At 41.1% G+C, this 27,920-nt stretch overlaps 1 protein-coding gene across 5 annotated transcripts in view; it reads right to left on the bottom strand.

Moving 5' to 3' along the window:
- Window positions 1-658: 658 nt before the first annotated feature.
- The window catches only part of KCTD1 (potassium channel tetramerization domain containing 1), a 67,999-nt gene continuing 40,737 nt past the window's right edge, over window positions 659-27,920 (bottom strand). For all 5 annotated transcript variants that reach the window (XM_053961576.1, XM_053961601.1, XM_053961592.1 and 2 more), the window contains exons 3-5: window positions 7,051-7,195; window positions 4,502-4,807; window positions 659-1,664 (exon numbers count right to left, since the gene is read on the bottom strand). In XM_053961576.1, coding sequence (XP_053817551.1) covers window positions 1,506-1,664; window positions 4,502-4,807; window positions 7,051-7,195 — 610 coding nt within the window. In that variant the 3' untranslated portion in view covers window positions 659-1,505. The remainder of the gene's footprint in view (window positions 1,665-4,501; window positions 4,808-7,050; window positions 7,196-27,920) is intronic.

Consider the following 27,920-nt stretch of genomic DNA (forward strand, 5'->3'; position numbering starts at 1 on the left):
GGAAAGGTGGTGGTTGCTGGTGCATCAACCCGTGAGTGGTCCGTGCAGTGGCATGGGGATGTGGTGCCTGTGCAAAGTCTCACAGGCCAGGAGCCTGTGCCTGCAGAGGTGGCCTCAGTGAGACTCTGCTAGAGAGCAGCTCGCAGGACGTGTAACGCAGAACGTGGAATTACTGCCTGCTACCAAGGGACGTGCAGCCGGTGGTAACTCAAGGGGCTGGCCATGTCACTCTCTGGACAGAAGAACAACGGCTTGAAATGAGGGAAATGAGGAACCTGAAAATCAAACAGGCTGACTAACACTCAGCAAGGCAAGGGCTTGGAGAGCCAAAGCTGCCAACTCCTTAATCAAGAGGGAATGATGCAAGGATTCACTGTGGCACTGAAGGTTACAGAACCAGGTGTCATTTTTGGATAGGTTTCCCTGGGCTGAGCTGGTGTTATTTTCGTATCTGACCAACAATTTCTCTTCCAAATGGGGCAGTGCTGAAGGAACAGCAGCCATGTGCACCTCCCCACAAGATCCCTCAACAGCCCCTGCTGCCTTAAACTCACACCATCCTGTGCAGGCAGCTCCGCCTGCCCACTGCCTTGCCCCTCTACATGCTGGAGTTCAGTGCCATCCCACCTCTCTGCTTCTGTTTGCTTAAACCAGACCCTTGTTATTTTAAACAGGAGTTTATTGTATTTAATACATTATAAAATTTGAAAAAATTGTAGGAAAGCAGCAGATTCAAACCAGAGCATCTCTACCAAATATTAATTATTCTGGCCCCCTTTGAAAAACACAAAACAAAACAACAAAAAAACTCATTCAAAAGAAAAGTTAACCTTTCACATCTGTGAGGGCTGACAAAAAGTGTGCGACTTCTGTACAAACTACATTTAAAATTTCAGCTTTCCAATGCAATGGATGGTTGTCTCCTGAACACCTGCCCATCCACCTCTAAAAAAGACAGACATAAACCTCCATATGCAAATAAAGTTGAGTCAAGGTGTGTACACATTAAAAAGTGGATGGCTGTTTGGCAATGAAAATGGGTGAAGAATAGTCCATGAATCCCCCCCCGGCAATGGCTTGTTCACCGTTAAGTGGGCCCAGGAAGGGCCTAGGACACTTAATGGCCATCACAGCACTGACCTCATCTACCACATTTTGTCATTGCATTTCCTACCCCTTGACATATACATACATATATATATGTACAGACATACATATACATACATATTTTTTTATGTGTGTGTGTGTGTGTGTGTGTTTTCTTTTATACCATGAGGTTATTATTATTATCACTACTATTCCAAGTGTTCCCATATGAATTCAGGTGTGGTCTCTATTTGTTATAAATGTTTCTTTTATTCATTTTAGTTCCAGGACTTGTTTGGAGTCCAAACCGCACATGAAATGTCCCCCTTTTTGTTTTTCCTCTTTGTTTTTCCTCTTTGTTTTTCTTTTTTTTTTTTTTTTTTTTTTTTTTTTTTTTTGCATAAAGAAACATGTCCATTTTAGTCCAGAGGCTCTTGCTTTATTCGAATGACAGAGGGTGCACGAGATGTCCTTCTGAGTTCTCGTCTCAGTACGTATTCACTGAATTGGGAAGAGTCCACCCCACCTCCACATGAGCCAACAATCTCAAACCCTCTTTGCTGTAACCTCTCAAGGACCTGCAAAAAAGAGGAAACAAACACCAATGTATAAGTAAATTAACAGACTATTTGCTGTCCAGTGATAATAACTGCTGATTTCAAATGGATTCAGCTAGGGGAAAAAAAAGTGGTTACATAGCTTAACTGTATTGGATTGATTTCTGCTGACTATGGCCACTGAGCAAAAAAAAAAAAGAAAAAAAAAATATTTTTTTAGTACTGCCAACAAATCTAGTCTTCTTCTGGCCATAGAAACGTGACTAGAAAAACACATTCTCTGCTTCACAGAATTTTTACAATACAAATGGGCAAATACATGATTGCACAGCAGATGCTGAGCAAACACCACAATGAAATGGTGATTGTGTAGATAACAATGGTTATAATTTAAGAAAACCTACCATGATATTTACTAGAGAGTTAAAAACCAACTCTTTGTTACTTTTATCATCATCTTCAACTGTTCTGGGCTTCCTTTGCCTCACCTGTGAAGGAGACTTCGTGGGATTTACCAGGGTCAGCCTGACAGCTGCCAAACCCAAGGAAGGGGCTGATGCCTCTGGACCCCAGAGGATTTGGGACCCTCTATTCAGCATGACCAGACCTCACAAGGGTTGTGCTGGAATCAGGTGCCTATCAGGGCTTTCCCAGCTGTTTCATCAGTTGTCAAACTGGCTTGCATGTATGCTGGCACAACACTGGCAAGCAGAACGGCAGACTTCAAAGGACTAGGGCAGGGGAAGAAGCAGGCTGAGGTTTAAAAATGCTTCAAAGAAGACATGCCACATCTTTACATAAAATGCTTCAGGTTGGCAAATGTCTTTCCAAAGTACTTGAGCATGGCTAATTGCCCAGCAGTGACATAAAAAAGGAAGGGATAGGAAAAGAGACTTGCAAACAGTGATCAAAACACATGTGATCTTTAGCTTTAAACAATATATGCCAAAATCCCCTGCCCCTACCCAAATATGTTGGTGCAAGCCACTAAAAAAAAAGAACAGGAGAACTTGGATCCTGATAAAAAATGTGGTGGAAGCAACTCTGGAAACTAACTCAGCCCTGGACAATCCATTTGGTCTGTACCTCACTCTTCAGGTCTACAGGTAGTCCTCGTCCTGTCTCCCATTTTTATTAGTACTGGGAGATGCTTACATCCTCCTGCTATCAGTGTGGGATCATTACGTCTCTTGAAGCTTGTACATATTTTGCTACTCTGACTCAGGTTTTTCACATCAGTAAATATGCTTTGCAATTCTTATTTGTGCAACAAAAATGTAAGCATCAGAATAAGTGACAAAGTGCTGATGGATACACCTGCCTTGATAACTATCATATGATATAACTAAGCAGCCATCCTTGAAACTCCTTTTCAGTTGTAATCTGACATCTAAGGCTGTCCTAAATTTGCATTAATCTCTATGACAAAACAATTTTGATGTCTCAACATGACAGTCAAAGCCAGTAAGAGACAGCTGTCCAAGCATAACATAGGTCTAGATAAGTCAGTATAGACCCTTGCATTAAGTGCTAGCATGAGTGCAGTGCCTGGCCAGCCTCCAGAGTGTGCCCCAGTGCTCAGCTTGCTTCATCTGGAGAAAAAGCGGCTCAGGGGTGACCTTCTAAAACTTCCTGAAAGGAGGCTGTTGCAAGGTGGGTGTCAGGCTCTTCTACCAGGAAACCAGCAACAGGTCAAGAGGAAATGGCCTCAAGATGCACCAGGGGACATTCAGGTTGAGTTGGACATCAGAAATAATTTCTTCACTATGAGGGTGGTTCAGCATTGGAATGGACTACCCAGGGCAGTGGTGGAGTCACCATCCCTGGAAATGCTCAAGAAGTGATTGGATGTGGCACTTAGTGCTGTGGTTTAGTTGATATGGTGGTGTTCGATCAAAGGTTGAACTTGTTGATCTTGGAGATTTTTTCTAACCTTGATGACTCTGTGATTCTCTACCTGAACAGTGGGACCTGGCAGATGAAAAGATGCCAAGCCCAGCTTGCAAGCCTGTTCTGTAAAGGAATGCACCCATGAGCCTGCAGCATTTAGGAGGTGCATTTAAAGCACACAGCATCGATTGTGCCGTTGATGATTTCACATGGGAAGCTATGCAGGATGTGCTAACTAGGGGCAGGCAGGTGTCTGAGGTTGGCTGCTTTTAACCAACAAAGGATAAAAAGATAACACTAACGCTGAAGTTGATCATAATTATTCCAGGATTTACCTGCATTTGTCTCCCAGATTTTTTCTTATCCATTTCATAACATCTACTGATTTTAGACATTGCTACACTGCATCACAGAATACTCTGGGTTGAAAGGAACCTTTAAAGATCTAGTTCAACCCGTCTGCAATGAGCAGGGACATCTTTAACTAAATCAGGCTGCTCAAAGCCCTGTCCAGCCTGATCCTTGAATATCTCCATGGATGGGGCATCCACCACATCTCTGGGCAACCTGTTCCAGTGTTTCATCACCCTCACTGAAAAATTTTCTCGTTTTATCTAGTAAAAATCTACCTTATTTTAGTTTAAGTCATTATCCCTTGTCCTATCGATCGCATCAGGTGTGATTTTTATACTATGGTATAAAAAATGAGGAAAAAACACTGGGAGTGAAAGTGAAGGGTTTTCCCTATGACCACAGAAAATTCTAGCACTACTGTAGTTTGTCTGCAAAGAGATTTGGTGATACATGAATTAAATGGAGAAAGACAACTCGACACACAGAAGTAAGTAACTTGCTTAAAGCCTCCAGCTGATTTGCTCACCAAAATGCTCTAGTGACATGGAACAGGGTCAGCCCACTGGTATGTGGCCAGCAGCTCCCTTTCAAAAAATGCACGTGTGACTTCCTACCTGAACTGAGTTGAGGTGACAGTATCCGTTCAGCGGGAATCGGATGACGTGTGTAGAGTCGTGGTTCCAGCCGGCGTTGACAGAATTACACATCACATCCCCGATCTCCGGGAACACCTCCTCTATCAGTGACTTATCTCCACTCAGCGTAATCCTCTCGCCGAGATCTGGGGCAACTCGCACCACCAGGCACTCGCAAGACTTTGAGAAGCGGCCACTCTCCCGGTCCTGTTTCCACCGTTCCATCTCTCCTAGCATGGGCTGAAGCTGGAAATACTTTGCTTCTTCATATAACAAGCTGTAGTCCTGAAAGACACACACATTACTGTGCACAATTAAGAGAGGCATTGCTAATGTGGTGCTTAAGGTATACGGATATTCAGGCCAACGCTGCTCTAGGTCTGGAGCCCTTTGGACAGAGCTCGTAATTACTGTGTAGGAAGGTGTAATAAAGTAACAGTGCGAGCAAAAACCAACCATCAGCCACTTGAAACACAATGAGTATAACAGCACTTACAAGAGTAGAGAAAGGCTATGCTTGCTCAACTCCTTTCTGCAAAAAAAAATCCCACTTTTTCCCATATTTCATCCCCACAGTGATGTCATATAATAATGATCTCATTGAACAGATGGAACAGAATTCAATCAGGATTTAGAAAATTCATCACTAGGATCCATTGTGTCTTACAGCAATACTAGCAGGCATTATAACAGGTATAAGAATGTAAATGAGGAAGCCTGCAATGTTTGCTAGTGTAAAATGATTCAGATATTTGCATAATGTTTGCACATATTAGTGCATTTTAAAAATTAAGTATTTTTTAATACTTCCCTATTTTGCCACTAGTATTGTTTACTACATCATCTCAAATGCCAGAGCAGAGGGAATGCATTTCTAGGCATAGCCACTGCAGAAGTAATTTAGAACTGATGATGTGGAGTCTGCCTACTGCCATTTTTTAAATTTAAAAAACATTAAAAAAATCTTGTTTTTCTAGGTATAAGAGCATAAAACCGTTTGGAAAATATTTATACTGAGGAAAGAGACACATGAGAATTAGGAATGAGAGAGAAACAGAGTGACAACAAGGGAAGCCTGCTAACAGTTAATATGGTCCTGAATTTGAACTAGAAACCAAATACTTGATGAGGACACCTAAATAATGGTAAAAATACTGCTTACATTTATTGTGTAACAAAAAAGTAATGTAACCTATGTATTTCTAAGAAACAAAAAACACTATTCATCTTAATCACTGTTTTTTTGTACACCTTAAAGCATAACTGGGGACAACATCCCTTTGAACATCACAGTTGGGTGAACTTGCCAGGAATTACATTTTTAATTTCAACACAGCTACAGTATATTTATGTGTTTAAAAAGCTCTACATATGTAATTTCTTATTATCGCATGAAAGGTGGCTTTTCCTTTTTCTGTATTTCTGATTACCTGCAGAAGTGCCAAGAGCAGCCATGCTGAGGCTTCAAAAGAAGGAAATGATGCTTATCTGTTCACTCCAAACTTCCACGTTATTCAGGGAGACCTGCCCTTGTCACTATGGGAGCAGCAAGGATGATTCAAAGCAGCAGATGATTCAAAGGTTGCAAATACAGCTCTTGAACTCAGCCTCACACCTCTTATGCCCAAATGCCTGAAAAACTGTCTCAGGTGTGAGGGGAAAAGGACTGCATACCAGTGTGAACTGCTCCATCCCTGCCTCATCACCCATCACCTCTCCTGTTCAATCACAATTACTGCATTTCCTGCAGTGAACCATGTGCACTGATGTGTGATCATTAAGTGAAGGTAAGGATCTGTTCTGATTGAAGACACCACTATATTCACTAGCAGATAAATATCACATGGATTCTGAAGCTCTGCCTCTGTAGGCTTTGTCTGACATTGAACTACCATTAATTAATTTTATCACTAAAAACTAAAAAAAAAAAAAAAAGCAGGCTCTTTATTAAAGTTTAAATAATAAACATAGAACTATCCATTCCTGACTTCTTTAAAAATCCAAAATTAAACTTGCAGTATGCATTAAAGAGTCTGAGGGAGAAAAGATTCTATGACTTAATGCCCAAATATTACCATGTGTGCAGTTTATTTTGTCAATATTGTGATTCACACACCATTTTCTGAATTTCAGTGTGGGAGTGGAAAATGAAGCTGCTGCAATCACTGGGGAAGCATAAAAATGGATAAGAGGACAAGTAATCAGCAAAGCTCACAAGCAGTCAGTTGCAGATTGTAACATTGCTTCTGTTTCCATGAGTATGGTACAACATTTAATTTCCCTAGGTCAAATCTGGCAAGGATGCTTTATTACCACTATAGCCAGGAGGAGGAAATTTAGTATTGGAGCCACTCTACGAAAGGAAGACACCACTTTAGCAACCCCATTCTTACTTTTGCCATGTAACTGAAATCAAACTCCACACCCTGCAAGTCCACCTTCCCTATCCAGGGCTCTGTTTTGACTACACACCAGATACTTGCCTTACCAAGGTACATGCAAAACACCCAAGTCCCTTGAAATCTCACCTTGAAATCATCAGGAATGAGGAGTTTCGATGTCCTTAAGAAATTCAAGATATATCTGAACATCTGCCCATCTCTGTCGATGAAATAATGCTGTTTGAGACTGTCGAGGACAATGGGCTCTGTGCCATCGAAAAGCCGGCCAATTCTGGAGAGGAAACAAGAGACAAGGAGCACAGTCAGACTAAGCTCAGCTCAAGAGCTGCTCAAATAGCTCAGCACTACAAAACCTTCCCATGCAAACTTCACTGAAGCTGCTCTGTGGCTTTCTTTCATTAGAAAAGGGCTGGTTTCAAACCAGTGTGTAAGCCACATATTTTCCAGCATGGCCTCATTGAGTTCTAAGCAGCACAGCTGGAGAGGTTGAAGGGAAGAAGCCAGGCCAGCAGCCTCCCCTGTCCACCTCACTGCCCCAATCTGTACCTCATAAAATGACAACCCCTCAATTATTTTGGACACCTCTTTTGATAGTCTCCTTCAGCACAGCCCATCCCCTCTAGATGCTCCAACGCCCTGGACTGACTCATTCTGCTTTACAGAGCACTGCATAGGGAACTTGATTTAGTTTGGAAACTGTACTTGGGGAATAGTTTGGTTTGGTTCTTTGCTTGGTTTTCACTTGTTTTTTAAACCCAGGTCACTTTTTGGATACCATTTACTGAAGCCAACATTAGGGCAGGCACAGCTAAGGTGAGGGGCAGCACACTGTGGTAATATAAAGATGAGGGTACAGAGTTGATAACATTTCAATGTGAGGTAATGCTTTAATGTAACAGTTAAGTGCTTGTGGCAGGTATCAGTCAAAACACTCAAATAATACAGAAAAATGTCTCAGCTTTTAGACACTATCCACTGATCACCAGAACCACACAGCCACCCAGAGAGCCTCCGCTTGGCAACAGGTCTTGCAACATCAACCACTGGGTACACATACATTTCTGGATGTGGGTCTCCCAAACCAGCTTTAGTTGGAGCAATTGCAAGAGCTGAAAAAGCCAAACAAAACCCTCAGAGCAACACCAAATAAATGTTTTGTTACTGTACTGGGGCATTTGCAAAACACTACTGAGTCACTCGTGGTTTCCCAATGAAATGAGCAGGAGTGACTGGCAGGTCTGATTTTGTGTGCCTGTTCATATGTCTCTACGTGCAATGTGGAAGTACTTTTTGATAACAAACTGTCATGGCACACTGTTTTTGTTTTGTTTTAAAAACAGTGAATAAACAATGAACCCCCCCCACCAGCAATAAAACAAAATGACACCAAATACTCAGAGGTGATCATCCCTTCTGGCTGCACAAACCACTCCGGGCTGAGAGATGCCCCATCCACTGGCTAGCAGAATGTCTAGAAGGCGTTCAAGAGGCAAAAGACAGAAGTGTCTCCCAAAGAGGAGGAGGCAGCAGGGCTTGCAGCAGGGTCTCAGGGAACTGCAGAGGGGCAGGGCTCCAGGTGCTCATACACTGTGTTGCATCAACAGCCAAATATCCTCCCTTTGAAAATGGCACAGGCAACCCAAATAGAGTTTGGAATGATGTCTGTGCCTGGAGCAGGTATATATGTAAGTTGTGAACAGAATACAAATCTCATCCATAGTTTCTCACCAGCTGGGAGGAGACCAGAAAAGAAATAAAACTCTATTAACCCCAGCTGGCCATTTACAATTCTGTAATAAATGCATGAATCAATTCAAGTTGTATGAAATCTGTAACATATAAGGAATTAAATATATTTTGCATCATGAGCAGGTACAGAACACCTTTTTTTCAAAGCCATCCCTTGAACTATTGGAGCTTTCTTCCTCAAAGACTTGTTACTGCCTGCCCTGCTGCTCAAAATTTAAGCTGTGACAGCCTGTATAACACAGGCTCCTGTTCACGTGGTGTATGAGCCACATTTTATGTCTAATATGGAAGTACTCAGCATTTAGAATTAATTTTCCCTTATACTCAAGCATGTCATCTTCAAATTTATCACGGAATTCACACACAAAACATGTATTTGGCCAAGTCAGTCATTACTGAAATGTATAATTGTAATTGGTTTCTGCAGCATTTTCCTAGTTCTAAATTACTTATATAATTACATATTTTAAACCTCTAGGCTTTTTGTCTCCATTTTATTAATTGTTTAGAGAAGAGCAAGATAGTATCAGAGGATGGAGCCTTCAGACAAAACCATAATGCTGAGGAGAGTGCTCAGCCACTGGGAGTGCTACCTGGGACCTGAATGGCTTTGGGAATGGACTGGAAGTGTTAACAGAAAGGGCTGCATTAGTGCTCTGCTGCTCTGCAGCAGCAACAGCAGCAGCAGCAAAATCCCAGGAACTGCAAAGTCCCAATTCCCTCCTGACTCCTCTCCCAGGATCTGCAATACACTTTCACATATTAAAACAGCATTGGAAGGACAGACCCTCAGCAGAGAGACTTCTGTAAAGAAAATTAAAACTTTTTTCCTTTTCAGATGGAAAAATGTAGATTCCAGCTTCCTTCATACGGCCTTCAGGGAAAAGCCTGAGGTACTACTATGGGATCCAAATCTGGTGACATGGTCCTGCTCCTAATCTGCATTTGCTACACCCATCAGGAGAGGATACTGGGCTATGCCAGGATCTGGGGAACAACCAGCATCCTCAGCTTCCAGCATCCTCAGCAGGAACTCTTGTGTTCCCAGGGGCACAGTGGGAAGCACTCTCTCATGCCTCACTTGTCACTTCCTCTATACAGTACTATTGGATAACCATCCTCCCTGCCTCTGCACAATACAGTTTGATAACCATCCTCCCTGCACTCCTGCTTGGCCACACATTGGGATTATACATGCTTAAGAGACACCAGTTTGCTAGCACAAGAAGGAACTGGTAAGTCATTATAATTTCACTTCACAAGAAAACCTGAAAGATGTTTTTCCCCATCTCCTTCTTGACAATGTTGGCTGATGATTGGCAAAGACACCTTTCTTTTTTAAATGACAAATACGTAACAGCTGAATGGAGTTTCAAGCCAGGAGAGCACTTTGAAGGAGGCTTGCAAAATAAGATGATAATTATATGCAGAATTAGCCAAATATCAAGGGTAAAGGATAAGAAACTGTAGTCCATTTACAAGAAAATGTGCTTCTGAAATATTTAATTAAAACTAACAGGCTGGAATTTTCCATATGTCGGGAAAATTAACGTCCCATGGGTTGAAAGTGCGACCTCCAATGGGTAATAATTAATGTCTGTGGCTTTAAGTATCATATTCCACTGTCAGAAATCGAATGCTTCAAGGGTTGAAAATATAACCAGTGGAAAACCCTGTTTCCATCAGAGAATTTGGTTTTACTTAAAGGACACAAACTAGGTATAGCTACAAGCCCTGTTTACTGGAGAAAAAACAACAGGGAATGGAAAAGATCATTCCTTTAATTCCATAAAATACCACAGGGATGGATCTTTCTTCCCACAGATCAGCGCTCCTGTAACAGAATTTCTATACCAAAAAGCTAGCACAGGAAGATGACATTGCTTGCAGGATTTCTCAAATTCTTCAGAAAAAAATTCTGCTTGTCAAGTATAAAAATATACTGTCTGCAGCAAAACTGTATACATAGTGTGTTTATAGCCTTGCTCTCTCATTGTATATATATTTAAATATATTATTATTATACACATAAAGAGAAAAGATTTCACTTTAGTATATTCTGCCTCAGCTGGAAATGTGGGAAAGCAGCAATAATTAGGAACACTAGGATGGCCAGTAGTAATTAAACAAGTCAACTATTGCAAAACTCTCTTCATGCCAAGAAAAAATGACAGAGTTCTACAGATTGTTTTAATGGCTTCACTGGACAGAGCTAAAATTCTTCATTTCTGTAATCAAAAGGATCCAGGGAACATGGAAAAGCTGCAAGCCTTGATGTTTGCAAACATGAAGAATATTACATCACTTTCAAACTAAGGTAGAAATAAACATTTCTCCTCTGAAAAAATACAGGTTTCTTATAATTGAATATATTCAGTATATAATTTCTCAGTATTTTAACATCTTTATCAGAGGACACTACAGACTCCAAACTAACTGAAAATCTTTCGCAATAAACTACTTTCAACATTTCTGATCTGTCAGAGTTCTGTGCTCCCCATGTCTTTCACAGAACAACAAAAAGGGAGGAAAACTGGTGAGAAGTCCTTTTCTTAACCCATCAGAGGGGGCTGTGCAGCAGGAGGAGCAACAGTGATGCCTTGGAACCTGCAATCCCACACTAATGGCAAGGCAAGTAACTGCCTGGATTTCACCGAGGGCGGATATTCAGCAGCTAGCAAAGAGCAAAATACTTGTGAAAACATATCTCTCTCTCTCCAATAATGAATCACATGACAGAGTAAATGTATTTTATTTGAAATCTTACTCATCTGGTTGGAGCCACTGCAGCAAAGCGATTAGGAGTTTGGTCCTTGAAAGTTAAGTGCAAGTTTTATTATCACATCATTATATTTATGTAGCTAATGGGAATGCTTATTTAACACTCTGGAGTGTGTGGAGAGTGAGCTGTAACAGGCTTTTACTTTTTTTTCCTCTGCAACTTTTTAGTCCCAGCTGTCCTTATTAATTTCTTTTCATTTTCTTTTACTGAGTGCTCAAAGGCAATTTGCATAAGAGTCCATTATAAATTAGATCTGTTTAATGGTATGCTCATCTCATGGCTCTTTAATTTTACTTCCTCATATGTCTAAATTACATAATTTTGCACCGTCCCCTAGCAGCTAGTACAGTTGAAGTGGTGTCCACGCCAGTGAGAAATGTTATCCTACCCAAGTGGAGAATGATAAGGTTTCTTTTCTTTTTTTTTTTTTTCAGAGAACCACTTAGACAGTATCAACCTGCTTTTCTTTTTTTGAGTAATTCACATCATTTGGATCCATAGAGACTGAATATATAGCAACCTTTATAATTCTGCATAACAAAAGTTGGCTCATAAACATAACAGAATACATTTGCAATTTTCAGGAACATATATTATGAAAACCACATTTTAAGCAAATACCCTGTTGTAATCTCTTGCTCTCAGTGCTATTATAATTTGTTCTTATCTTTTTCTTCTTACATTTAATTTAAGGTTTCATGTCCATGAGTCTCAGGAATTTCTTGGCACATACAGTTCCTACATTATGAGAAGATGCATGAATACAAATAATTATAAAGCAAAGGTAACAGGGGAAAAATGTATTAAAAACTAAAAGCTCATTAAACTTTCTATAGAAAAAGTATTTATATATTTATATAGGAGCCAAAATTACAGAGAAGAAGAATGTACAGGAAGAGGTATTTAAACACCAGTTCTTACAAGATTAAAAAAAAAGAAGTTACATGGCATTTTAAAGAACAGATAAATGCCAAATACTGAGTAAAAGGATGTCAAACCTTTGTATAAATATTTGCTAAAGATTAAGGAACTGAATCATTTACATGGAGAAGATTTCAAACATCTTAAGATTGTTACTTCAGCATGACAGTAAAAGAAAAGGTAGGGGCAAGCTCAGAGGGCTCATAAGGCATTTAGAAGTGAGATAGACAAAAAGTGGTGAATAATCTTAAAGGCAGAGCAAAGCATGCGAGGAGCAGATGGGAAGGATCTGAAATGATGAGTGACATGGTATCATCAAGGAACACACTAGAGACAAAAAAAAAAAACCAAGAAAAAAGAGAGAAACATGGGATTTGCTACAACCTGCCTGATCAGAGGCAGCATCAGGAGCAGAGACGAAAGCCAATCAGACATATTACAAAATGAACTAATAGCCGCTGGATCTAATCCAGATGGACAAACCGACACTTTAACTGGAAAAGTATGAATTGCACAACATGGTGTAGTCATGTTGCAGGAACGCTACTGACACGAGAGCAAACTACGTCTTTCTACACCACAGATGAGCGTGGAGAATGAGAGACATATATTGAAATGACAGCGGAACAAACATGAACACATGGGTCACAGCAAACACGGGGGTAAATTAAAAAATGGATGGCCAATGCTCCACATGTCAGTAGAAGCACCCTAACCTCTGTTTTCCCAAAAAAAAATAAAAGCTGTAATTTCCCTGCTAAAGAGGTGACCTAGCTACTTAGGAGTTTCACACCAGAACTAATTATTACACCATGAAATAGAGCTAATACAGCAACTCCCCTGGTGTACAGAACATATTGATTGATAGTCAGTCACCCTGGTGGGTGTAGGGTGCCTGAATGTTCAACAGAAGCCAGTTCAAAAATGTAGTCTCTGTCACAGCCTTCTCCCAGGATGTTCAAACCCTCATTCCCAAACTCAGGACCATCATGTACCCAGACACAACTGGCACTGATAGAAATGCTGACATTTTAGAATAGGAAGGAATAAATCGTTGGGATGGGATGTTGAGAGCTGTTGACTCGTGACCAGAGAACAGTATATGCAGGTAGATGGAAACCACATTGCCACAATCAAATCTCCCACATTGCAAGATGGCAACAAGGGTGAGGCCAGGAAAGCACTACCCCAGACCGTGGATGGGCCAGGGAGTTTCTGTTTACCATATTCCTTCTCACTCTGCTCTGGTCTACCAGGGAGATGCAGACTGATAAGAGGAACAGGCTGAAACCCTAATCTGCATTTTTTCACACAAGGCTGGGCAGGTAAGTGTTTTAAAAGCAATTTCAATACCGTGTCAGCCAAGCCTCCTGGATCTTTAGGTTGCATTACAGGCTTCAGCTATGGCTGAGAGGGGTCTATCCTCTACTCACCAGTTGTTCTCCCACCCCAAACCAGGATCATTACCCCACAAACCCCATCACTTTTCAGAAAGTGAGGTTCCTCCATCTGACAGACAGTGAAGTCACTGACATTTCCCAAGACATGTATGGGCCATTCACTAAGAGCTGGACTCAATGGTCCTTGTGGATCCATTCCAATTCAGAATATCCTCTGACTGAATACATCCTTGATCCTCACATTTTCGCTTGTCTTCAGATACCAAACATACCTTCAACTCCTTTTGCTACCATACAGATATGTCTCCACAAAACTGAAGCCCTGCAATCCCCAAATAGGTGTTTCTTCAGCCAAACCACTGTCCACAGACTGGTGCCACTGCCCCTCTCTTCCTCTAGAACTTTCAGACACCTCTGGGACCAGCCAGCAACCTGAGTGACTCACCTGCCAAATCTTGGAGACTCACAGCAGGGCAGGAAGCTGCAGATATCTGCCATCATCCCTCTCATCACAGAGAGCAATTCGCTCGAGGTATTTGTGAGGACATCAGGCAAAAAGGAGCTACACACATGGCCTTCCCTGCACACCCAGGGACCATAGCCACAGCTTGACCACTAGGATTTTAGCCTTTTAAAATGCCATCTCTACTCTTCTTTCTTTTCAGGCTTGTGCACGCACTGGATATACCGAAGAACAATCTACAAGCCTGTAACCCGCACATCTCCTACAGTGTTTGGAATCTTGCAAATAAGTCCTTAAAAACTTTCTAGTTTTCCAGAGCATAACAAAACCACTTTTCCTAAAATCACTTAAACCAATGAAATGTTAAATCAATTATTCATGCAAAAACTTTTGCCATCTCTGTTTTTTGTAACCAAGTTTTCTTGGCAATGATAACATTTCACAGAAAAATTAACAAATACTCTCTTTGCTTGCCAAGATGATTTTACTAAGCTTGAATCCGATTTCATTGAGGTATGTTATTTGTTTTATCTTGAGGGAAGCTGCCTATTAAGTTAGTTGCAACCGTGTCCTTTTGCTTATGATATGGTTATTACTGAGCTACCAGGAGTACCTTTAAGTTTTTAGGGTGCAATGGCAAATTAAGTACTTTGCGTCATAATTAGCTAATAACTTTTGAATTATATTTTAATCATGTTTAAGATGGTCAGGTTGGCTGTGAGTACAGATAATGAAGGATAGGAGCAGAACAGGAGTGTTTATCATTCAATACCAAAAGCCAGAAAGTAGGTAAACCAGTGGATGCACAACATCCCAAAGGCCATGATAATCTATATATTCAGAACACTGAACTCCTTCACAGGCAGCAATGTAAAAAAGTGGAATTTGTGTCTTAGGATCACATTTAAGTAAAAAGCAAAAACAAATCAGTTTCAACTCAGCCTCCTTTGAGCCTGTCAACCTTTTTTTTTTTTTTTCTTTTTTATAAAAAGATTGTTAACAATACCCATCCTCAAATCCCCGTTGATAAACCTGTTCATGCAGATTCCACAAAGAGAGGACACCGTTAAAGCAGCTTGGAAACTACCACAGCCATTTCCCTTTCAAAACTCATGATCAAGAAAAACCAAACAACCAACAAAAAAACCTTCTCAGAATAGGGGAAATCCTTTGATGTGTTCCTTTGTACATCAAGTTTGCCTCTCAGCTTTCATGAATTTCATTCAAACCACTATTAGCTCTCAGTATTTCCTCTGTATCCTTGAGAAGACTCAGCATCAAAATTCCACATACGAATCACTGGAAATCAGGAAACACCATGAAATGCCTTAGAAAAGTAGTGGCAAAACAAGTTCTGGATCCAAATCCAGTAGAGACCCCACTACAGCATGTATATGCTTTGTAGAATCTGTAAGGTGTTGCTAATTCTGCCCCTTTCCAGGATGTTGCTTTGAGAACCTGGCATCACTCTCACATGCCTGGAACCTCTTTCCATATAAATTAGAAACATGGCGAGGCAACCATAATGAATTAAGCTTTCCAAGATCTTCACAACTTTGACTACTCAGCCAGAAATCACATCTATGTTGTTTTGTTAAGTGCGGCCTTCTCTAAGAGAAAGGACAACACATTTCCATAGACAGGACAAGAACACACTTGCCTTTCCCTTTGCAAGAGTTGCACAACCTCCTTCTTCACTGCAGCCCATAAAAGCAGGAGGCTGCACAATTAACCTCTGTGTACTCTGTGGGGGATTCTACAGGAACTGCTTCCTGAGAGACAGAAAGAGGCCACTACTGCATTAAAGCCTAAGTAAAAGCTTCCCATTAATGAATAAAATTCAGAGAGACAAAGCGCTTCTAAAACTTTTAGATGTCTATGTCTTAACTATATCTGTGCCTGTGTCCCCAGAAAACACCACCCTCCAGAGCCCAGAATGAGGGAATGAAGTATTCCCAAACATCCTCACTCTTCTGCTTTCAATAAATACCCATGAAAGTCACACATAATCTTTGTAACATCCTTCTTAAGTGCAGTTCATGAAGAGGACAACAATTTGCTCCTGTTAGCTTGTGCAGCAGAAGCCTATAAAACAGACTACCAGGTCCCAACCCTGCTGCTGAACTAGGGCTTGGACTGTCAGAAGACAAATTTGCCAGGGAAGGTGGAAAAGATGTTCAGTCTGCTTTTTAAAATCCCTACACAAATAGACAAAGGAGAAAAAAAAATACTTGTACAAAGAACACTATTAAGGTAGTCAAAACAAGCTTCACGAGTTAAGATATGTCAGATATTAGAGATGCTCCTGCAAGTCACATTTGCAAACCTGCCTTTGTGTGAAAGATTTTAGACTTTAGATTTTAATGATCCACTCTTTTCTCACAGCACCCTGAACTTGGCACCCAAGCCAGGTATAACCAGGTTTGTACAGCCTAGCAGGCTGTTGCCCAGGGGACACCTGCTTCATATGCTGGAGCTCTAATGGATGAGGAAGGGACTGCAGGAAGGGAAAATGGATAAGGTAGATGAGGGCTGACCTGGAAAAATGAACTCTGTCCAAGCATGTGCCAGATTTCCTCTGTGATGCTACCACTAAGCACACCTGCCTTAATTTTTTTGGCCCCTTTGAGTGAAACAAGAAGGTACCAGACTAAGGAACGTTGTGAAGAAAGCATGCAAGAATGACTCTTCAGAACAGGATTTAAATAATATGCAGAAAATACAGCCCAAGGGACACATGCTGAACTGAGGAGGAACAGAAGATGCTGATAACATGTTTAGTAAATAAGCAACACATCTCTCTGCACAGAGGCACACAAATGTATTGGAGATAGTATTACTACACATATACTATGAAAACTACAAAGGTCACCCTGGCTGCCCAAATAATGTTCTTTTCCTATAAAGCTTACTTTAATTGCAATTAGAGAGGCTGCAAGGCCAGCTACCCAATAGCACATTTATTATACTACAAATATTAGTATTTTCCCTTACTTACTTAGCCCACCTGCTCAGAGATTCCTCTACCTAGACTGAAAGCAGTACTTTCAGACTAACACCCTAGATTACGAATTCTTCTGGAAGGGCAATCCATATAGCATAAAAGCATACACAACAGAGGCAAGGAAGAGGTGGGTGTTATGAGTACAGAATTTAATGTGAGAAACACACTGCTCTTTTCTCGATTAACTCACACATAGTACAATCACATTGCTGTGGACACATGCAAGTGTCTTCATAGAGAAACGTGCTTATACCTGTATATAACTCATTCCCATACATTTACATGTTTAATCGCTTCCATGCTAGAGGTTGAAGTGATTTATGCACTTCAGTAACTAGAAAAATCACACCATTAACCAAATCAGTTCATACAGAACCTGTGTGCTAATCAGTTAAGAGGACAGGAAAGTCCACCTGAAACATTTAGACAGTGGCTCTGAGCAATAAATAATGCTTATTGCACAGGTTGGAAGTGCCAAAGCCACACCTGAACATTTTGGTGGTGGTGGGGTGATAAAAAAACACACAGATAACATTATTTCCATTGACAAACTTTACATATACAAAACAGTGGCTTTATTGTTTATTAAATTAGATGCTGCCATGGTGTAATCATCCCTGCAGCCATACCAAACCCAACAGCAGGTCAGACACAGTCCTGTGGAGGAGGTAGAGAGAGGAGAAGGGAAAAGAAGTGAGACACAGCAAAGAAGCAATACAGCCCCATAAACTAGTGGTGCAAGGAATAATTAATCCACGGATGTGAAAACAGATGCTGTAACTGTAGAAAGCAAAATCTGCAAAAATACCACATGACAAAAGTAAATGTTGCAACATGGTTCCTTTAATAAACAACATCCAGGATGTGATTCAGCTGCCTGTTGCCACTTGAGATACTCTAGGGCATCCCAAAGTGCTGGGTGATGGCACAGGGACACTACTGCAGGCTTGTGCACTGCTGGAGCAGCCACAGAGTCCAAGCAGAAACTGTGCACAGGCATTAGCTTCCCATGTCAAGGTGAGTTATCCCACTCACAAAAATGACCAGAAACTAACTGTACCAAAATCATATATTAGACAAAATCTAACATTCTTCCTAGACACTCATTTCAAGTTTTAAAAAGTTGGGCTCCATTAAATAAAAAATTACAAATTTATATATTAAATTCAGAGCAAAAGTTTGTAGTGCTCCTAAATTGTATAGGAATTTGTAACTTTTTTAATTTAAGAGTTCTTTTACCCGGCAGCTCAGGTTACTCTCACACAGAGAAGCTGACTGGTTCTAGCTTCTTCCTGAGCCACAACTTCACTACAGGAATACAGAAGAGTGACATCCAAAGCCATATTACACTGCAAAGTGTGTTAGGAACCCCACTTCTTAAATGCAGGCAAGTCAGCTGACGCTGTTGAGCAGGACGGGAACAGAGAACTCCAGATCAGAAGATTAAGAAAATTAACTCTCTTTTATTTTAAATGTACTGCTCTATATATATTGAGAAGACTAATTTCATTGGTCTTGAAGTAAAAACATCCCACACCATTGGTGGGCAGTGAATGACACACAGTGGCAGAACGTATCTATAAACAATGTGAATAACAAGGTAGATTAGAGACTTATTTACATTCTTTTCTAACTGCTTCCCAGGCTCTCACCTGGTTAGAAAACTTTTCTCTTTCTCTCTGACTGAGCCTCAAGTATTTTAGTAGGGTATTGAAGTGAGCTGACTCTAGAATCAAACTACAGCCCACGAACAGACAGAGACTCCCACGGAGGGCAGCCCACCCACATGGGGCTGGGTCTCACTCCACGCACACCTTGTGCACCACTGCAGCAGAGATCGTGTACCCCAAAGATTGCGACAGCTCTGTCACGTAGCAACTAATGAGTGCTGAATGCAGATGGGAAATGATCTGTGGAGAAACACTCAAACAAGCTTAACTCCATCAGTCTGGAGGATTTACAGCAGTGAGGATATATGTCCTACATCTGTTGTGATCCTTCTGGTGGAAACCAGCACAACCCAACAGTGAAAATCTTCCTGGGGTGGTTCCAGGATGCTAATAAACAAGGAGATGTCTATTAAGCTGAGCACTGCTTTTAAACTAGTAGAAATATGCTGCTGATGAAGCAGACTGCTGCTTGAGTTTGTAGGTTTTCATAATTTCATTCATTTAACTGTGAAGTTTTTCTTTAAAAAGATCAAAATATAACTACACTTGGAACAATAGAAGTGAAAAAAGCACCATTTCCTAAGGGTTTCTCCATACTGCGTGTGCCCTTTTCCCCAGATGCTGGTAACACCACACAACCCTCATATCAATAAATTAAGTTGCAGCTTGCACTATTACTAAAAAAAAACTGATCAAGAACCCACAGGGGTACAGACAACAAAAGACCAGGATTTCCTTAACAACAAGAAGAAAAAATAGCTAAGAATTTACTGAGAAAAATACTGAATTTTAAACCTACAGTTTTTTAAAACAATGCAATTTCTGATACAGGCATTTTTGGGGACAGAAAACTGTTCCAGAAAGTTCTCCTCCCCTCTGTTGAAAATCAAACACATTACAACCACCTTGCATTATTCCCTTCAGCTGTGTACTTAGTTAATACCAATGCTTTTTGCTCTGTATGTGAATGTAATAAAATTTTAATTTCGCAAAAATACAGGTGTCTTGGTAGATTTCTGATTTTTTTTTCTTTCCTCACCCCAAGGCATAGATATAAATTGTTTTCTGCTATCTTTACAGGAAATCTGCGGAACCACATAATCGAAAGTTGCAAAAGACTGAAAATAGTTTAGGGTAATCAAGAGCTGCACTGTTTCATCAAAGCCCCATCTCTCCAAAAGCCACTGGTTTTGCAACAAACAGTTTGGGGCTATAGCTTGATTTTGATAATTTTCCATTACCTTCCTAAAAACCTCCTCTTTCTATGGCAGGCAGAAGCCAATTAGCACCACGAAAGGAGGAAGTCTGGAGAAAATGTGTTAAAACGACCAACTTTGACTAGGAAGTCAGACCATCAAATTAAATATTGCTAACCACCCTATGCACAAGAGTCTGTATTTATTTGGTTTAACCTCACAGTCCTGTGATGGGAGCTGATAGTGCAGATTCTTGGCCCCTCACTTTTGCACAGCTTTTCTTCCCTCAGTGTATACCACAAGATGACTACCCACAACTAATGACAGGAGGCGAAATGGACCTGGGCTGCCCAGCTGTCCAGCAGAAGGCAGAACCTGCTGCTGAGCACCATGATAGGTTTTAACAGGAGGGAGAAGGCACCTGAGGTCAGACTGGGCTCTGTCATATCACCACTGATACTGCAGCAGTGCAGTTAACAAGAGATTCAAGACCACAGGTCTCATTTGCTTGCAGCTGTCCCTCAGAACAGATGCTTTCCCCAAGCCCTCCTGCTCAGCAGCTCTGCCCACTCCATCCCTGAATCCTGCAGCCCACCCAGAGCTCCAGCCACAGTGGGTGCAGACACATAATCCATCTTTGCTGCCTCTAATTGCCACCAACCACTATCCATGTGCTTTGATGTTAGGAGACCTCTGACAGAGGTCTGCCCCAGGGATTTACACCGCAGTAAAGAACAAGTCTACCATATTCACACTGGTAACACAAAGGCAGCAACAGCTTTGCAGGGATCTCTGAGAAGTGTTTACGAAGAACTGAGCCTCACAACAGGCGACAAAAGGCAGGGGTATTTCTTCCACTGTGCTTCAAGGGTTGGTTGATCTTCGAGGAAAATCCTCCTCTGCTAAACAAATACTGAGGGGCACAGAAACAGCCAGCATATGACTGTGGACAGCAGCTCAGGCTACTTTGCAGGATTGAAGTTAGACAAAGCATGTTCGCTCCTCAGGGTCTGTGAACACAAGCAAAATTAAATTCCACGTCTAATTTTGGGAGCACATCACTGGCTTATTATTTATTAGAAACAGACAGACATGACAAAGAAGGAGCTTCACCTCAACTCTGAAGCAGGGAAAGCTGACAGCAACACATTCTTGCTGGCTGAAGCATGTGGAGTCACTTCAGAGCAGGGGCATCAACTCCTTCCACACTACCTGCCCTACCATTGCCAATATTTTGTTACTACGGCAGGATAATATTAGGACATCAGTGAGGAAAATAAACTCTCTGTTATGATGGATGTGCATTTAGTCAGCAACGTGCTACAACAAACTTGACCTTTATCAGGACTAGACTTCACTGACTGCTTTTTTGGGACCTCACCCCATTTATTTTGCTCTGTCTACAGCCTCTGCAATTTCCAACTGACAAAACTTTCATCACCTTTCCCAGTGGAAGCACACTGCAAAAAAAAAAATATTCTGGCATTCAAGGCCAAGGGACAGAGCCCTTTCTCTGGTCCTTCACAGGAACAGAAAGGGGTATTGGAATAAATACTCCCAGAAGAGCTGCAGATGAGTTGTTCCAATGTGAAACAGCCTGGCACAGCCCAGCAGAGTTTCTGCAGGCTCAGGCTCAGGTTTGCAGAACAACATGACTCATTTTTATTCTCTAATAGGAACTGTACTGCCAGCTTTACATTTTTACAGGGTACCAAACCTGTAATATGTTCTTCATCACTCCCAGGGCCATTCATGTTTATCGTGTTTCCAGGATTTCATTAATAAACAAAAGGAAGACGGGCTTATGCCTCTGATTGAACTACTTTGCATTTTAATAGGAAATAATAAACTGACCCATGTGGAATCTAAACACAATTGAAAGTTGTATCCATACCAGCTGTTTCTATTTTCAAACCAGTGTTTTATGCTTTGTAATGATAGCAGACAGCAGCGACTTCCAATAGCATCTTTTTCATCCTTCATTTTGTTGAGCCTACCCAAGAGAGAAGCATGAAACATACCTGATTAGGGCTTTTATTTCTACTTCCCAAGAGGGGAATTAAATGCTCACCTAGAATCAGACCTCTGTGGTCTGGAGAGCAGCATCCATTCAGTTTCGGAGAGCTACACCATTAATCCAAAGTGGAAGTGGGAAAGTGCAATTGTAGCTCTGCTGATGAGTTTATCAAGGTTAGCTACTAAGCAAGGGGAGGCCAGTATGAGAGGCATGGCCCAAGGCCCTGCTTTATGAGACTGCAGTATTAGAAACTGGGAAAATGAGAATGCCTGATGAAAAGTGGAGCCTCCAAATACGCTTTAGCTACAGAAAAGCAGCAGTTTTTCTCCCTTCCCTTTCCCATAAGGTCTTCCAAAGGGGAAATAAGCAGGCAGGTATCCTAGCTGCCACTGTTGTGCTAGCTTGTATCTCCCTAGAATTACATTTGCCACCACTTCCCCACTCATGCATCTCCTTTGCATCTCCAACGATGGACACTGGGCTTTTCTCTGTGGCAGCACAATGGAGCCAGAGTGGTTCCCTATGGCATTACTGCAGCAGAGCTGGAAGCTGCCATGAGCAGAGCACCACCCTCATCAGGATTTGAAAGGCCAGAGGGAAGATTACCACTCAGGGGAGCTCATACACAGGAGAAGCCAGTAAAGAAAAATTAAACCTTAATAGTCTGCAAAGGATAAGGACATTGTTTTTGAAAATGTTAGCAAGGCATGAGAAAAACATATTTAAAAGTCAGCCACTGGCACATCAGGAGTCAGTCGTGCTGGGCAGTAAAATATTCTGAAAAAATATAAGATTAATATAAATATAGCTTACATGTTTGAAAGTAAACATTAACTGCTTTTCACATGCTTTATGGCAACTTCAGTCCTGTGCAGCTGTAGCCACAGCACTTGGAGAAAAAGCAAAACATCTCATTGTTTCAAACAAACATGAGCATTTTCATGTGACAAGCTCCAAGCATAAAATGAAAAAAATATTCCTAAAACTCCCACATTATACTGCCAGTAAACTAGAATTTCATAGCAAAAGCGAATAAACAATAGCTTTTGAGGCTGGAGAAATTACCATCATGGTGATATCTAATCTCTCCCCAGAAGTCAAGAATTATGACTAAACCCTTCCAACACAGATATAGCCTGAAATTCTATGTCAGAAGTATGTCCAATTGCATTTGGCAATCCTTAGCCAAGAGAGAGGCTGATTATAATTGGATGAATATTTGAAGTGCTTCATTATTCATGTAGGAAGGCTAGGTAAAAAGTATTTTGTAGTCCCAAGACACTGGAGGGTGTGTGTTATTGGGTAATAACCAATTAGGAATGTTGACAGCACTCTGCCTTTGGGATCACCCTGGCCAACAAAGCACCTGGGTGTATGCTGTTGTGCAAAGGCACACACCCACTGCCTACTGCTCAGTTTATTTAAGCTAGGCTTCCACCAAAGGAAATGGAGGACACCCCAAAGGATGTGTGTTTGACAGCTCAGTTACATTCAGAAATAGTGCTTCTTTGTCGTTCTGTCTTCCAAAAATACACCTTTTTTCAATAGTACTTTTGAATTACTGATGCTACTGGTTATTGAAAACAAATTCCAGTTCTTCTGTTTTACAGCTTATAATCTAACAAAAGAGCAATATTCTTACTATTTCCAGTAAGGAAACACTGACAGCAAAAGATAAGCTTCTACCTCTGTAATCTGGTAAAAAACTCCACTGTGCTTCTATAAATACTTCAAACTCAGAACAACAGAAATCAATGATTTTCGTTTCACGCTAGTCTAAGAAAAACATATGAATCGTTAGTACAGGCATGCAAAAGATTTTTAAAACTTCAGCATTTAAAAACTAGAAATCCTGACTCTTGCTCACAAGAACCAGAAATTCAACACCAATTCAGGTAATGATAGAGCAGTTCAACCCTATCTCTACTTCCCACAACAAGGGTAGAATGTCCTGATGGTACAAACACTGATTTTTATTTGCTCCTTTATTTTCTTTATCATTGTAATGGAAAAAAAAAAAAAAAAAAAAAACCTGCAAATTTACATTCTCATTGAGAGCAAAGAAATTACTGTACAAGCCGCCCAACACAACTTTCATACCACAAAAGAAACGCTCAAAACTTTTCCTGAAAGATTTGCTTGTTTCAAACATGCAAAATTCAATATGTTATAAGGAGGAACATATCAGTTTTTCTGCAGCTCTCATTTTCTGGCTTGTATCACATTTAGCCTGTCCTGTGGCACTGAGAGTACTGCAGCATTTTTTCTGAAATCCCCCGAATGCCCCCTCACCCTCTCCCCCATGTATCACTAGGACGATGATGTTTTGATGAAGCATCAAGCACGGGCCCTCGAGATAATGGATTCAATGGGATACACTTAAAAGACCATTTTTCTCTTTTGTATTGACTGCTTGCACTGCTCTAAGACAGGAAGGGCTTTCATTTTTTATGTAAGCTGCAAGACCCCGAGGGTCCTCTAAACTGTTTAAGAGGGATCAATTTTCAGATGGGTAGAAGGGGCCCAGCAGACCGTCACGGTTTGGAGTGCCTTCTTCCCCTCAGATCACCGACAAGTTCAGGCAAACTGAAAACCAGCTCCCAGCTGAGCCACTCCAGCATGGCAGAGCTTCCCAGTGTTTGGGATTTGTGGTTAGCACTCAAACAGAACTATAATTTATAGTATGCATGGAACAAAATAGGAAAATAAGTTTCACAGAAGCAAAATAATCACAGGGGCTGACAGAGATAAACAGCAATAGAGCTGCTAAGCAAAGCAGTGCTTGGCACCGGGTGTAGGGGCAGGAAACCATTGCCCCATGACACGGGTTTAATGCAGTGACATTGTTGCAATTACACCCAGGCAACCTAACAAAACAAATTTATTGTATGGCACACAATATTTCCAATTCAACATTGCAACATTTATTTTTTAATTACAGAACAAAGAACAACTTTTGGGGTGTGGAAGGACATAATCCATCACTTGCTCTGAAGTGACACACTTATGGCAAATGCTGTATATTATAACTTTCTATGCCACAATAAGCAACTACAAGCAATTTCTTAGGCAAGGAATGCAAAGGGTTTGGGTGTGGTTCTGTGAGATACTGCTTATCCCTCCATCTCCCTCTGTGTCAGCAGGGAGCCAAAGGCAAGCCACATGTTGCTGCACTGGGACTTCAATCACTCCTATTTTACATGTGTCACACAGCTTGTGACAGCCTTTCACCTGCAACACGCCTCATGTGGAAAGAGTTTTTATCGTTCAAATATGGCCTGAACGAGAACTTAAATACAATTTTTAATTAAAAGGAATGAGATGTTAATAGGTCGCTTAAAGAACAATTATGTCTACCATTTGATTGACAGGCTTCTCACATTTTATCAAGAAAACCCCAGTGCGGTCTAGGAGGTAGAATTTATCTTTCTAAATTGCTGAACTGCAGAAGCATACCCCATTGCATTTAACATTGCTTTTTGCAACTATCTCATCTTCTGAACAAAACACTTTCATCTTCCTGCCACTCTCCCCCTTTACCTCTTTCAATCCTTTGCAAACAGGAAGGTTTTGATTCACAGAAACTGAATTGCCAGTGTTGCTCTCCATCACTGAATGCCTGTTCTGCAAAATGCAGCAGTGTGAAGAAATTGCAAAGATAGGTCTTCAGTAATTAGCTTGGGTACCAGACATGGCACTGCTGAGTTTGCTGGAAGCAGGAAAAACTAGTCCAGGTGGAGCGCTGTGCTATATTGCTTTGAGCACCTGAGCTACCCAAGTGTCTACACACACGGTGCTGCACAGTGGAAGGACTGGATAGGAAAGTGACTGTGAGCCCCCTGCTTTCCTAAAGGCACATCCCTACAAAGCAATCCACAAGTAGCAGCTACAAGCTCAGCATAAATGCTTTCAAACAGTTGCAGAAGTCTGCTGGTTCTCAGAAGCAGGCAGAAAGTGCCTTGAAAGTGCCTAGAAAAGTGCCCACATTTGCTGCTGAGAGCTGCAACTGTGCTGGAAGAGTCCTTCAGACCCAAGCTAATGTACACATCAGGGCTAGAAACAATTTATTTGATTACCGATTTAAAGACTCAATGAAAGAAATCAATGTGAATGAGTGTCAGAGACATCCCCAAAATGATGTCACTAAGAGCAAAAGCAGTATCTGAGATATCCTTAGAATATGCTGGCTGTTTACCTACTCTAAGACAGCTCACTACTAACAAGAGCTAGAAAACCATATACATGTGGGGGGAAAAGGACAAGAAAGCAAACAATGTGCTTTGATCTGGTCAGGTAAAGATCACTTGTGACCTCTGTGAGCTCTGACTCCTTCCAACAGAGATAGAAAAGTGTGTATGAAAAAGAAATGAAGACAAAGCAACGAGGGACTTTAGTTGACAGAAGTAGGGTCAATGGTCAGAGCAGAACAGGGACAGAAAAAAAGATACTGAAAGGCAAGAATCGAAGAGACATCAACATCTTGCATGGTTTAGACAAAAGCAAAAAAAAGGTTGAGAACAAAAGACAAAAGGAGAGTAAAGCTTGCCAGATGACACTTGTCTGGTTATGATATTTGAATAAACTGCAGACTGGTTAAGTTAGAGGAAAAGTTCACATAACAGGAACTAGTGACATTCCCTTAGCCAACACAGCATTTGTGCCTTATTTGAATCAAAATGACTGCAGATAACCATTGAGTCCTGAGCAGTTTTCACAATTTCCTATGCAACCTCTGCAAATACATCCCCAAATGGCAAGCATACTTGTATACATGAAACCCAGCCAGAAGGTTGATCATCACCAGAAAGAGGTAAGCCAGAAGTTGGAATCTATATCCTAAAGCTTCAAACACACCCAAGAGGTGGCCGGGTGTTGACAGCAAAACTGGAAGCCAAATGTGTTTGCTTCTGCAATTATGTACGTACTAGATGCCAGTTTGCTTAGCAACTACATGGCAATTCATGAAAGACCCATGAAGTACAAACAGTTTATGCAGGAGCAGAATGAGAACCTTGTGCTAATACACTCCTTGCCATCAGGAACCTCTGTAAGTACAGCAAAAGGCAAAACAAGCCACTGAACCTCATGACTATGATTCAAAACCTGGGCCCTATCAGAAGTGACCAATAAGCAGAATACTTCAGTGCCACCTCAGTTTCTAATGGGATTTTTTTCTCATTAGGTCAGCGAGACACAGAGCCTCGGAATATTGGTTTATCTTCCCAGGTCAGGCAGAGTGAGAAATACTGCATGGGTGCCTTCAGTCTAGCTTATGAAACCATGCTATTGGGCGAAAAATACAAAAGGTGTAAGGTTCCACCAAGGATTCCAAGCAGCCTTTGCAATCAAATGATTTCTCAAAGCACAGATCCTTAAACTAGTTATTGACAACCTCCCCTCTGCTGGACTTACAGGCTGATCCAAGCCCTACAAACCCACGTAAGCCAACTGGCAAAGGAATCCCTACACTGATTATATGGCTATGGATTTTCTTCTTTCCCCTCAAGAAAAAATGATTGTTACTTCTGAGGATTACTAGCCTCAGAAATAAGGAGCTGAAGTCTTCAGCTTTCTAACACTCCTGAATGTAGACACTTACTCTTCTGAACATACTTCCTGATACACTGTCATAGCCAGGCAGCCAGAACAAGTATGTAATGAACCCCTGTAGCATCAAGTCTGCACATCTACTTTCCCTGGCTCTGCATATGTGCAAAGAGCTCTCCAACAATCCACTACCTTGATTTTACTGTCATTTTACAGATTTGAGTGCAAAAGCACTGAACAAATACAG

This window comes from Vidua chalybeata, chromosome 1 (genome assembly GCF_026979565.1).
Source record: "Vidua chalybeata isolate OUT-0048 chromosome 1, bVidCha1 merged haplotype, whole genome shotgun sequence".
In the NCBI taxonomy this organism is placed as follows: Eukaryota; Metazoa; Chordata; class Aves; order Passeriformes; family Viduidae; genus Vidua; species Vidua chalybeata.